The sequence below is a fragment of the Drosophila pseudoobscura genome, chromosome 4 (genome assembly GCF_009870125.1).
Source record: "Drosophila pseudoobscura strain MV-25-SWS-2005 chromosome 4, UCI_Dpse_MV25, whole genome shotgun sequence".
In the NCBI taxonomy this organism is placed as follows: Eukaryota; Metazoa; Arthropoda; class Insecta; order Diptera; family Drosophilidae; genus Drosophila; species Drosophila pseudoobscura.
The window spans coordinates 16625276-16637235 of NC_046681.1; the positions used below are offsets into that span (position 1 = coordinate 16625276).

Consider the following 11960-nt stretch of genomic DNA (forward strand, 5'->3'; position numbering starts at 1 on the left):
GGGGAAATGGATGTTATAGAACTATAGAATTATTCAAGGGAATATAAAAATTGAACAATATGAACGATCCTCTTTCGCTTTTTCGTGTGACCTGTATCGCTTAAAACTTTTTTTGTTTGAGCATTTTCGCTAAAACCTTTTTTACGCAAAATCCAATAAAAGCAAGAATTTAAAATAAGCCAGTTAATTAGACAAATTATTCATGAATCGTATAAAATTATGTGGACATGGCTAAATGTTCTATATAGCTAGTAATATTCGACGGAATATCAAAAACGAGGAATATGTAAAATAGAACTTGAATTCGTCAGTATATTTACGGTCCATTTTTTAAATGAGACTGTATGTTTCGGTATATTTCTGACGGTCGGGCGGATTATTTTATCGACAAGTCCGCGGTCACACTGGTGAACATTGTGAGTGGCTTCGAAGAATTTTTTCCAAATCCAAAATTATTTAGTATTTAACGAAATTTGGTTGCCCAGAAAGTTGATTAGGTAGTTGAGTGAGTAAAGTGTGTGTGAATATGAGATTTTAATGCATATTATACGCTGGAAATGTAAAAGAACCTCACACATGTACGCGCATTTTGGCCGACGGCGTTAGCTGTGCGTCGTCGTGTTACATGTGTGTGTGTGTATAAGTGTGCAAAAAATTAAGTGGGAAAAGTTCAGCGGCAGCCGGTCAGTTTGAACTCAAGACAATTTGTCAGCCTTTGCGAATTTATTACCCATGTAAATAGAATTCTTGTGGACAAAACGTATAGCTTTATATATACTCCTGGCGTACATATATGCATTAAAATTAAAGTCTATTTTTAATTTATGACAGTTACTCAGTACCGGCCAAGAAAGCAGCGGCTCCGCTCCTCCATCCGATTCATAACACTCACACACTCAGCGAGAGAGCGAAGTGTGGTTGAGTCATCGTCTGCTCTCACTCACTCATTTGCATTATACGTTGCCGGCTGATTAATAACGGCTCGCTGTCTATGCCTTTCTCCCTCTTGCACACGCTCCAGCTGCACTGCACTGTAGCTGTGTGAGTGAGAGTCTCGGAAAGAAGTGGGGGTGAGTGAGTGTGAGTCACGTTTTGAGTGCTTTCCACTCTGGGAGCACACTTTTGGAGCCTTCTGCATTCGAAATCTCTCTCGGACTCGACCCGAAAGAGAGCGAATACACCACCTTGTATTGCAATCTCTCTCACCATCTTCTCAATCGAATACAGCTCCCTCAATCGTTTTTAAAAAGTCGTGCAAGGCGGACGTGGAACGTGGAAACTGCTATTTCGCTGTGCGTGTGTGTTGTGTGGCTGTGCTCGCTCTAGTGTGTGTATAAGTGAGTTTTTTCAAACGAAAAAAATTGTTGAAACTAAAGTAGTCGATGGGCTTACAGTTATCCCCATACTTCCCTTGTATAGGTTAATTTATTCGATGCCAGCCACAGTCATTACTGTTGTTGCTCTAAAATCGTTCGGCTAGTCCCGAAAAAAAATAGTCGACAAGAATATAGTTGACTGGAAATAATTGTTAATAACTGTCTATCTCTCTTTTCAACCCTCTCTCGTTGCAGTTTGCACAAGTTCGAAATAAAATAATTTGTAAGCAAATAATCGTCAACGTTGCGGTTTTTTGCTTTGTCTTCTTCCCCCAACTTCTACGCTGCACAAATAATTTCGGTGGCGTGTGTACTCCCTACTCCCCCCTCCGGAAAGCCGACAAAAAGTGTCAAGTGCAACTCTATAAATAAATTGCCAACGCAATAAGTTAACAACAAATCCGAAGCATCAACATGAGCTGGCAAGATTATGTGGACAACCAACTGCTCGCCTCGCAGTGCGTGACCAAGGCGTGCATTGCCGGACACGATGGCAACATCTGGGCGCAGTCTGCTGGCTTTGAGGTGAGTAAAACTAACGGTACTATTGCGTTTGACAATGAATTTTCGCGCAAGTTCAAGGGTGTGACCAGGCCCACCAGACTCACACATACACAGTAGGCAGTCAGACAGTGAGACAGACACAAAGGAGGCACATGCATGTCCGCCATGATTACTTTCGTTTCGTTGTGATAAAAGAGCCAGCGAGCAGCACTGCCACCCCCTCTGTTCTGTTTGAGTGTGTTTGTCGTCGTCCACCCCCTGCAGCCGTTGTTCTCTCTGCGCAGGCCCTCTCCCACAAGGCAGCAGCCTTGCTGGGTCCGTCTCTGTGTGTGGGTGATCGTGTGAACTCTCACCACTACATAGATGGATTTATACTTTTCCTACTCTCTCCTCTCTAGGGTTTAAGCCTGTATGACATTTAGGGGACCTTCGGATTACTGACATCGAATATTAGAGTAAGATAAGCCTTTGGGCAAATACAATGTAAAGCGTGGGAGCGGAAGACTAGTGCTCAAATTTCAACTGCTTTTATCAACAATATAGGGAGATGAAACTAGTGCTCAAATTACTAATCCACTGCTCTTCCCAAGGCAGATGAAACCAGTTTTAAGATTACTTTTCTACGAATATTCTACTGCTTGACACTTGCATACGAAGTCTATAAGGAAGATGAAACTAGTTTTCACATGCAATTGCTGTTAATTTTCTGCTCTCTTCAATTGTAAAATTAACTTCTTGCATCCCTCGAAAGGCCCCTGTCGCAGTACTTCATTTAAACTAAGTGGAATTCCATTAGTTAGTGTCACACAGGCTTTAGTTAGCTGTTTTCCATTAAAGTTTAGTTTTACGATCTCTGCTTGTCAGAATGCGATAAGAAGTGCCAGTCATATGCTTAATCGCCAATACCCCAATTAGTTCCATCTAATCAAACAAATTTGTTTGTTCCTCTCTCCCGCTTTACTATCAAAATCTCTATATGTGTTTGCTGCGATGATTCATTCTGTTGGTTGATTCGTCATTTGGGGGAACGACAGCTGCTACGCTGCTGCTCCTGCAGTTGCTCATTCGCAGGCCATATTCGTTCGATTCATCATCAAATAATACAAAATGCATTCCACTGAAAGGTGTTTTCAGTAATCTGATATCAGCAGCAGCCGGTACGAATATGGCATTTGCCAACACTACTGTGATTTGTGTGATAATGCAAGCGCGACACACACTCCCTTTTTTTTGTCAGCAGCGTGAGAGGGAGAGAGCGGCAGCGCGCGAGAGAGCACCCTTTTATCAACTTCACTCAATAGTTTGATATGCCCGTACGTGTGTGTGTGTGTGTGTGAGAGTGTTGGAGTGTGGGTTTTATTATCTCTGTTTTTTTTCTGTTCGTTTCCTCCCTGCCGGCAAAAAAAAAACAACTCTTTATCAAAAAGAAGGAAAAATATCTTGGGGAAAAAAGCGCAGCCCAAAGCGAACCCACAAATGCCGCGTCATCAACAGCCTCGACTCTTCAAATGTTTTAAGAATTCATTTTTTTTTTGTATGCGCGCCACGTTTTTTGCGTTTTTGGAGTGGTTGTGTATACGTGTGTGTGTGTGCAACTTCCTGCTGACTCCACTCCACTCCACTCCACACTCCATTCCATTCCATTGCCATGTGCTTTTATCCTGCTTTGGCTGTTGCGCGCCCCATTCTGTGGGTTTGCGGTGAGGGAAGGGGTATGCGGGGTGGGACAAGGGACACTCCCTTTTTGCTTTGTTTCGAGTATGAAAACCCGATTATCTTATTGCATTAGACGGAATCGATGTCGATTTCGATATTGGGACATGACATAAATTTCCCAATGAGTTGGCATTTGATTATTGCAATAGCAATGATATTTTGGCAATGAGTTGGCAGTCTGTCAGTCGAACAATTTCCATTTTTAAGCCGCTTTTACGTTGATTTGCCGTGTGTCAACGTCATCATCTTGACCACACAATCATATCAACTTGTATTGTTCGTCGTCTCTCTCCCACATTTCGTTCGTTGCTATTCTCCACGCGTACACCTCTTGCCATATCACTTTCATTTCGTTTTGCTGGCTCTTTATCTCTCACTGCTTTTGTTTGTTGCGTTTTTTTTTTCTTTACAGACTTTTGGTTTTAGTTTGATTTTATTTTATTTTTCATCTTTACCGATGATTCATACTCTCAAAAATGATTAAAAATTATTACCAAATAAAGTTGTATATTCGAATTTTGGTTCAGTTTTGGATCAGCTGTGTGTAAGGCCTTGCCAGACTGCTTTAGGAAATCTATAAGGTTTTATGTGTGTGCGTTTGAGCCAAAAGTGGATTCTCGTTCTGGAGGCTTATCAAAACAGATTTGTGCTTTAATTGCGCCAAAACCATATGAAAAACCCGGCTTTAAAAGGTAACATCAACGAAATCGGTTTTTCTTTTTGCATTCCATAAATGGAATATTTGTTGTCTCCCAAATCATTAGAAATCGTATGTTTCTGCAGTAAACAAAGAAAAAATACTGCTTCTTGGGGAATTTTTCCTTATCGCTTGCCTGTGCGCTCGAGAGTTTTGCCCAAAATGTGTGCCATTTTATTAATTGAGCTGCCGCTTAATTTATTAAAAATTTTTGGCATAACTTTTGTAGGCAGCAAACCGGCTTTTTTGAGACTCGGAAATCTCTTTCTCTCTCTGCCTCTCTCTCACACACACACACACACTCATGCGATTTTCGTTTTTTATATTTTGCACTCAACTGGAAACTTCTCGATGCTTTTTTGTGGTTCTCTCTTTTGAGAGAGAGCAAGAGAGAGAGAGAGGGAGAGTGCGCATGTGTCACAGTTTTGTTGAATCCAAAGTGAGTAACTATTAATCATGGTTGTATTAATAAAACAAAAAATAAAACCAGAACAGAAAGAAAATTAATCGAAGAGCAGCTGTTATTCAAAGAAGAGTGAGAGAGAGGGAGACAGCGAGAGCGAGAGGGGCCGCTGTCCTTTTTAGTCAAGGCTAATGACACTCTCATTCTCTCATTCTTTGCCCTCTCTCCCACTTGTACAAGTCATTCAAGTGTGCAAAACTTGTTTCTTTTTTTTTTTTTTAAGAATCCCAAAATCAAGACGCACCAGCACCATATCCCCATCCTCATCCACACATATCCCTTTTTCAGTGGACGACGAGACGACCGCATTTTGTTAATGAGTTGGCAGTCGTCGATATTGCCGCCGCGTGTTGGGCTCTCGGTTGTTGCCAACTGTTTGCGAATGGGTGGTTGCATCGGGGTGGGGTGGTGGTGTTTCCAGCGGGGGTTGTGGCGGCGGCACTTTGGGTCTGTGGCAGTGGCTGGCTGGTGGTGGGTTTGTGCCTGCCCCAGCCTTTGTTTGATGCGTGGGTTGTGTTTCTTGCTTGCCTGCGCCGTCTGTCGCTGATTACTTTGATATTTTTAACAGAAATTAATGTATTGTGTGTGCCTCAGAAAGGGCGCGCCAACACCAAAAGCACTCCCCAGATCCTTTCTGCTTTCTGTTTCCATATTGCAACGCAACGCGCTGACGCATACAAATGAATATACAAAACGTGTCCGGCCATGCGCCACCTTCTTACACACACACACACACACACACCGCACACTCATAAATTTACACAAATTTATGGAATTTGTGCGTGACACAACACTGGCTCTGGCCTTTGGCTTTTGGTTCTCTAGGATGAATAAAAATATCTCCACTAATATCTCCAATTGTTCTTCCTATTGGTATTTGCAGATTACAAAGGAGGAACTGGCCAAATTGATTAGCGGCTTCGACCAGCAGGATATCCTTACCAGCAACGGTGTTACATTAGCCGGCCAACGGTACATTTACCTCTCAGGCACAGATCGTGTGGTGCGCGCCAAGCTTGGGCGAAGTGGAGTCCACTGCATGAAGACAACACAAGGTGAGTTTTTTTTTGATTTGTGACTGGGTCTTTTCAAGCTTCCACATTGAAGAGAAGAAAGCATTTTCAACATTTGCTTTTTAGTTGGAAGATTACAGAATGAGAGTGTTCTTGGACTGCCCAGAAGCTTTCAGTGAAAAGAAGATTTATAGACGAGTATATTCTTAGATTATCTAGAGGTTTTTTTTAGCAGGAAGAAGGAAGCAGTTGAGATCTAAAAGAAGATAGAGAGTATTTCTTTCTGTAGAAAAAATATACCTTAGAGTAGACATTTGTTAGACCATATCATATATGGTTATATGTATTTCCAAAGATAATATAAGAAAGGTACTCAAAATTCTGCTTCTACATAACCTAACCATTAACAAAGATATTATCCAAAAAGTAGATTATTTTTGGGAACCAAATGAATATGATACAAGCGATTTTGAGCAAGATTTGCGTATTAGACCTTATAGCAGTCATAGAAAATGAACGAGACCCTAACATCTAACAATTATTTTGTTATGAAACTAGGCGGCAACCCCAGGCTCACTCGCTTCGCTTGCCCGCGCCAATATGACCAAAAATCGTTCAAAAACATATATGTTTAACCTTAATTTGAGTGGGAAGTATAATATATTTTTTTGGGGAAATTCCAGTATTTCAAAAACCCAAAATAAGTGCAGTCGAACCCCACGCAAACGAACCGAAGTTCATTCGTCGCTGTCGTGCCATCGATCGTCGATGTCTGCCCAATGGTCTCCGATAAGGCATTATCAGCTGCTTCTTCGTTTTATGGCCCCGCGAAACAGCCGCAAGCAAATAAAAGACGGAGGAGGAGCTGTATGTGTTAATGCCACTTGTTCTTTCGTTTCGCGGGGACCGCGCGGACTTATCGTGCAAGTGCAAAGCACTTGATCCAAAGCCCAAACATGGCTCAAGATAAGTGCCTGGCCTTCGGGCCTTCTGGCCTCCTGGCACACTGCCAGCCTGCCACCCTGCTATAACCCTATGATAACTATGTGAAAACTGAACCAAAGAAAAGCTCATTAGGCACCCACCCAGAGAGATGGGTGCGATGGGTGGCTATGCTGCTCGCTCATAATTATCGCTAATTTGTTGCACTTGGCCAACAAAATAAATACAGAAAAAAAAGAGAGCCAACAGCTAGGCTGCAAATGATGGTCCATTATTATTATTGTGTGCCGCTTTGTTGCTCCATTTTTCCGGTCAACAAGCAGCGGCATCAGAGCGGACCCCGACGACGCGCGACGTTTCGTTTTTCATCACCTTGTTTTTCAGCCTGAAAAACAAGCTACAAATGTTTGAAAAAAATCTTGGCCATGTCGCACAGCTGCTGCCACAGTGGGACAATGCCATGAAATTACAGTGGAACAAGGCTAAAAAGAATGCTTCAAAGTGTCTGGTTTTTTGTGGAAATCAAAGCTAAGTTCCTTCTTTAAAGTCAAGACATTTAAAGTCCTCTATATATGGTTTGTGTGAAATAAAATTTCCAGGAGGTGCCAAAAAGCTGTACTATGGCGACTCTATATACTCTATAGACCAGAGGGGCGCGTGCGGGGCTTAAATTCTCTCCTCCCCTATGGTTCGTTTCTGACCTCAGCCCCGCTGCCTACTTGGCTTCGGCTTTTCGTCAGCTGAGTCGGTCCCCAGAATCCAACAAAAATATACACAGTCTTTGGCGAGGCGCAGAAGAGACTTACATTTCGTTTTGAAGAGTACAAAATACACAGTTTTATACTATTTTCTATCTCTTCAAATATATATTTGGTTATAGTCCAATCCAGTGAAAAATCAAGCATTAAGTCTATTTTTAGTGATTTCTATTTCTTTGTTCCTTTTAGCGAACTACCACTGTATTTATGTTTTTCTTCTTCTCGTATTTGTTTTTTGCATTTTACGACCAGTTTGGTTTGCTGACGCGTCAGCCTCGTCTCCATATTTGTACAGTTTTTGTGGCAACTGTTGCGCGCACACAAACGAGAGCCCCATAGTGCCACACACACACACACACACACACACGCGCACACAGCAATGCTGCTCGCCTCGCGCCTCCCGCCTCCCGCCGTTGCAGGCACAAGCTCAAGGTTATTGCCATAATCCATTTCAAGTGCAAATGTTGCACAGTCTCCTCTGCTGTGTGCTGTATGTGCCCCATGTCTCTCTGTCTCTCTATCTCTGTCTTAATGTGTGTGGGGAATAAACCGCAAAGAAACGCAAAAAAAGACAGCAGGCAAAAAAAAAACCAACGGAGAAGCCGCCGCATAAAAATAGACATAGAAAAATAGGCAAGAAATGGCAAAAATAGGTAAAAACTGGTCTAACGTCTGGCCGGATTGGCTGACTGTTCTGACGGTTCCCTGGCTCTGGCTATGGCTTTGGGTTTTGGCTACGGCTTTGGCTTTGGCTTTGGCTTTCGTTTGTGGTCGGGTCGGTCTGTGACCTAGCTGTGGAGATCTGGCGCCATTCAAACCACTACCACACACGACACACATGTGTGTTTCAGTAACAAGTCGCGGTTGTGGCTTAAATACAGAGGAAATACGTTAAGTGGAACCATTAATAAATTTTAGTTCAGGATGATCTAGAAAAAAACCACCATTTATTGAATTGAGCTATAGATTAGGGGGATAAATCGATAAATGCTTTTGATTTGGGGCTTTTTATTGAAGAAATTTTAACACTACAAAAATGCGGCAATGAAACCAAATTTCTTGCAATTACGAAATCCGTACGCTCTTGCTTCACTGTCAGAGGAATTCGGAGAGAGAAAAACAAGATCAAGAGACAGCTTAGAAATTTCGTCTTGTGTTGAAATGAATGACCATTCGACTCTGTAATATGCCCACCCCTCTAGGTCTAGGTAAAAGTTAGTCGGGAAGTTTTTTTTCACAAAGTTCTGACGAATTTTCATGATAAAGTCCTTGAGTACTTTGAATCCCCCACCCCCCACTTCCCAACGAGTATATTGCCACAATTACACGCTAGTTGCATTTTATCCCCCCCATCTATGGCTCTTCTAACCCTTATAGTCCCCTGCTGTGAGGAATTCCCGACAGTGTTGGTTTACGGTCGAAAGACCGCAACAATGTTGCTGCTGATGTAAATCGGATTATTGTTTAATTATGCAACTAACAGGCATTTAAAAACAAAGCACAATTTGATATGTTACCATTTGTTATGGTTGGATTACTTTTGGCGGAGCAGAGAGAGGAGAGGAGAAGGATAGATCTAACAATATAACAGATTTTCATTTATCGATTCTCCGCAACGAATTGGCAGCTCTGTGGCTGTGTGGGTGGCCGATGACAGCTGTCAGGTGTCAACAGAAACTGTCACATACCTCTCTCGTGCGACTGAAACGGCCAGATACGTTGGTTTATTGACCCCTCGGGCCGGGGCTTTGTCTGGGTGTTTACTCTCCAATTTGTGCTGAGAGCTGTGCGCTCGCTCAATCAATTAGGTTTCTTCTCCATCAGCAGCTACACATCATATTTTCTGCTCATTTGATTAATGTATTAGCCACTCAAACGGAGACCCGAGACGTTTCTCCACTCTCATCAGCACACTTTTGAGCTAAGCTCCAAGACCAGACTTGTCTTGTCTTGTCATTCATGTTCCTCCGCCTCATGTCGTCCCCCCTCGTTTGGGGTATGCGATTTGTTCTGGTTTGGTTTTGTCTGCGGTCTGCACCGCCGCCTGTCCGTCCGGTTTTCACCTGGCGACGGGGACGGTCACGACACTCTCTTTATTGAGCGCTTTTATTCATAATTTCTTGCTGCCTCTCGAGCAAAACTACTGTTAGTTCTTATTTCTATGCTGCTGCCTGCTTTCTCTTCACCTTCAAGAGCATTTGATTGTCAACCGGATAGAGGTTTTTGAAGAAGCTTTACATAAAAAAAATTGCTATAGTTATGGAGATGTTGAAGGAGATTTTTCTGAAGGAGAAGAAGGATCCTTAAAGAACTATTGAGAGATAAAGAAATGGAGAAAATAATTTTTGCTGAAAGGAAGGCGTTTCAAGGCTGAGAAATCTTTCAAAGCGTAAGGAACTGAATGGTATAGGATTTTAATGAGAGTTCAGAGAAGGGATGCATTTAAAGTTGATTTGGGCTTCAGTAAAAGTTGTCTAGGAGGGACAGATAGCTTTTGGAAAACTAGCTTTCGTTTCATTTTTGTATAATAACAATTTCCCCTCCATTTGAATTTTCACAGCCGTCATCGTTTCCATCTACGAGGATCCCGTACAGCCCCAGCAGGCCGCTTCCGTTGTAGAGAAACTCGGAGACTATCTGATTACTTGCGGGTACTAGATAGGAGGGAGAATAGATCAACAACACAAACAACCACAACACACCCAAAACAAAACAAAACAAAACAAACTGCACCTCCATCAACAACATAGGAAACACAACAGCAACAACCAGGAAACAGCAACAACAGCAGCAACAACTTTGATATGAAGATGGAGAGAGGAAAATGCTAATAAGAAAAAAGTAAAAAAATGGAAGTAATTATTAATATTTAAAATATGGAGTAAATTCCCCCCCACTAAACGGCCAAGGCGGAGGATATTTTTGGGGAACGAGAGGATGCAAGACCCGCAAATTCTGTTCTGAAAACGCAAATAAATTACCCGCAAAAATCAACAACAATAAACTACAACAAAAAAAATTATAAATTTCTCTGCATTATTATGATTAAAGAAAAACTTTTGGTTTATACGATAAAATAAAATATAAAACAAAAAACATTAAGAATTCCAGTCCTCATCTAAAATCCGAAAGCTTTGGAACAAACGTAGAATTGTAAAACAGAAAAGAAAGAAAGAAAGAAAGAACGAACGCAAAGCAACGCAACGCAACGCAAAAGCAAACAAAAAACAACAATTTTTGAAACATTTTTTGTATAGCAATATATACACCCAGTGGTACATATATGTATATGCAATGATATATATATATGTATATCTGTACACAGCCAGAAATGAAGAATAAAAAGAGAGTGAGTGAGTGAGAGAAGATATCGGAGAAGAGAGAGACGTCTGAGGGTAGGCAGAGAAGAGCAGAGAGAACTCACGAGCAAAACCGAAATAATCGAAAGTAAATATATATCTATATATATATTTATATATGTAAACTATTTGGAGATCCATGCAGATGCTCTATTTATACATGTGTGTGCGTGTGTAGTGTGGTATGCACGTGTGTGCGGTGTGTGAACACTTTTTATACGATTGCGAAACTTACATAAAATAAAGAATCTAGATTCAGATTTCTCAATTCCCAATCCCCCAAACCACGCCATTTTGCCATAAGAAATGTCTATGTATAGGGTATAGGATCTTGATCATAATCACACATTCGCTCGCTCTCTCTCCATCTCTTTTTCTATACATCTCTTCTATTTTTTTTTGTGCGCATAGCTTTTCATGTTTCGAAAATCCTATCATACTACATCATACATAACATACAAAAAAAAAACTTATATGTAGACCGTTAAGTGCAGTGTGCAGCCCTGGGGTATGCGTTGCCCAACACTGAACCGGAGGAACATTCATTGCTGAAAGTGCACCACTGAGGAAGAACAGAAATCGGCAGTTAAAGCGCCATTAAAACTCTCTTACCATACGAATAACGTAACAAACAATGCATGTGTAACATTTAAACATACGATTACCATACTACAACAAATCATACATAAATTAATGTGGCTTTTCCAGACCCTCCCCAACCACAAATACTAGCCCCATACTCTCTCCCTCTCCCTTACCCTTAGCCCCCCCCCCCCCCCCCCCTTCCCAACGAGTCCAAAAAACACACACAGAACAGACATTTTTCGTACAAGCAAAGGAAACGTGAAGTAAAAACCGAATGCATAAATATATGAATATAAAACATAAAAAACAACAAAAAAACAAAAAGCAACATATATAATACGATACTTTAATACTATTGAAATAAAAAACTCGAGTGAGACAAACAAAAATTCTCCTCATAAAAATTAAAACAAAAAATATGTGTTTTTTCTTGGTTTCTTTCAGTGCACAGCTATCGAAGGGTATCGATAGGTTGGCGAACTTTTTGAGCTTTTATCGCTAATGTTATCGAAAAAAATTGACGATTCTTTGTGGCTTTATGAATTCC

The 11960-nt window shown here is 41.3% G+C and overlaps 1 protein-coding gene across 3 annotated transcripts; it reads left to right on the top strand.

Moving 5' to 3' along the window:
* The first annotated feature begins 353 nt into the window (after window positions 1-353).
* Window positions 354-10495, top strand: chic (profilin chic). Of its 3 annotated transcripts, none has more exons than XM_015179774.2 (4): window positions 354-416; window positions 1572-1901; window positions 5640-5811; window positions 10030-10495. In XM_015179774.2, exons 2-4 carry the CDS (start codon window positions 1791-1793, stop codon window positions 10125-10127), a joined length of 381 nt encoding a protein of 126 aa, XP_015035260.1. In that variant the 5' UTR covers window positions 354-416; window positions 1572-1790; the 3' UTR covers window positions 10128-10495. The 3 variants fall into 3 exon arrangements, with proteins under 3 accessions (XP_015035260.1, XP_015035261.1, XP_001357205.1); XM_015179775.2 differs by lacking the exon at window positions 354-416 and adding an exon at window positions 487-505; XM_001357169.4 differs by lacking the exon at window positions 354-416 and adding an exon at window positions 1228-1337.
* Window positions 10496-11960: the final 1465 nt, after the last annotated feature.

What these genes read in the sequence shown, in the direction of transcription:
- chic (XM_015179774.2), top strand. Translation starts at nt 1,791, where the DNA reads ATGAGCTGGCAAGATTATGTGGACAACCAACTGCTCGCCTCGCAGTGC. An exon ending in CGCAGTCTGCTGGCTTTGAG is followed by an intron (nt 1,902 to 5,639) that starts GTGAGTAAAACT and finishes TGGTATTTGCAG; the next exon opens with ATTACAAAGGAGGAACTGGC. An exon ending in CTGCATGAAGACAACACAAG is followed by an intron (nt 5,812 to 10,029) that starts GTGAGTTTTTTT and finishes GAATTTTCACAG; the next exon opens with CCGTCATCGTTTCCATCTAC.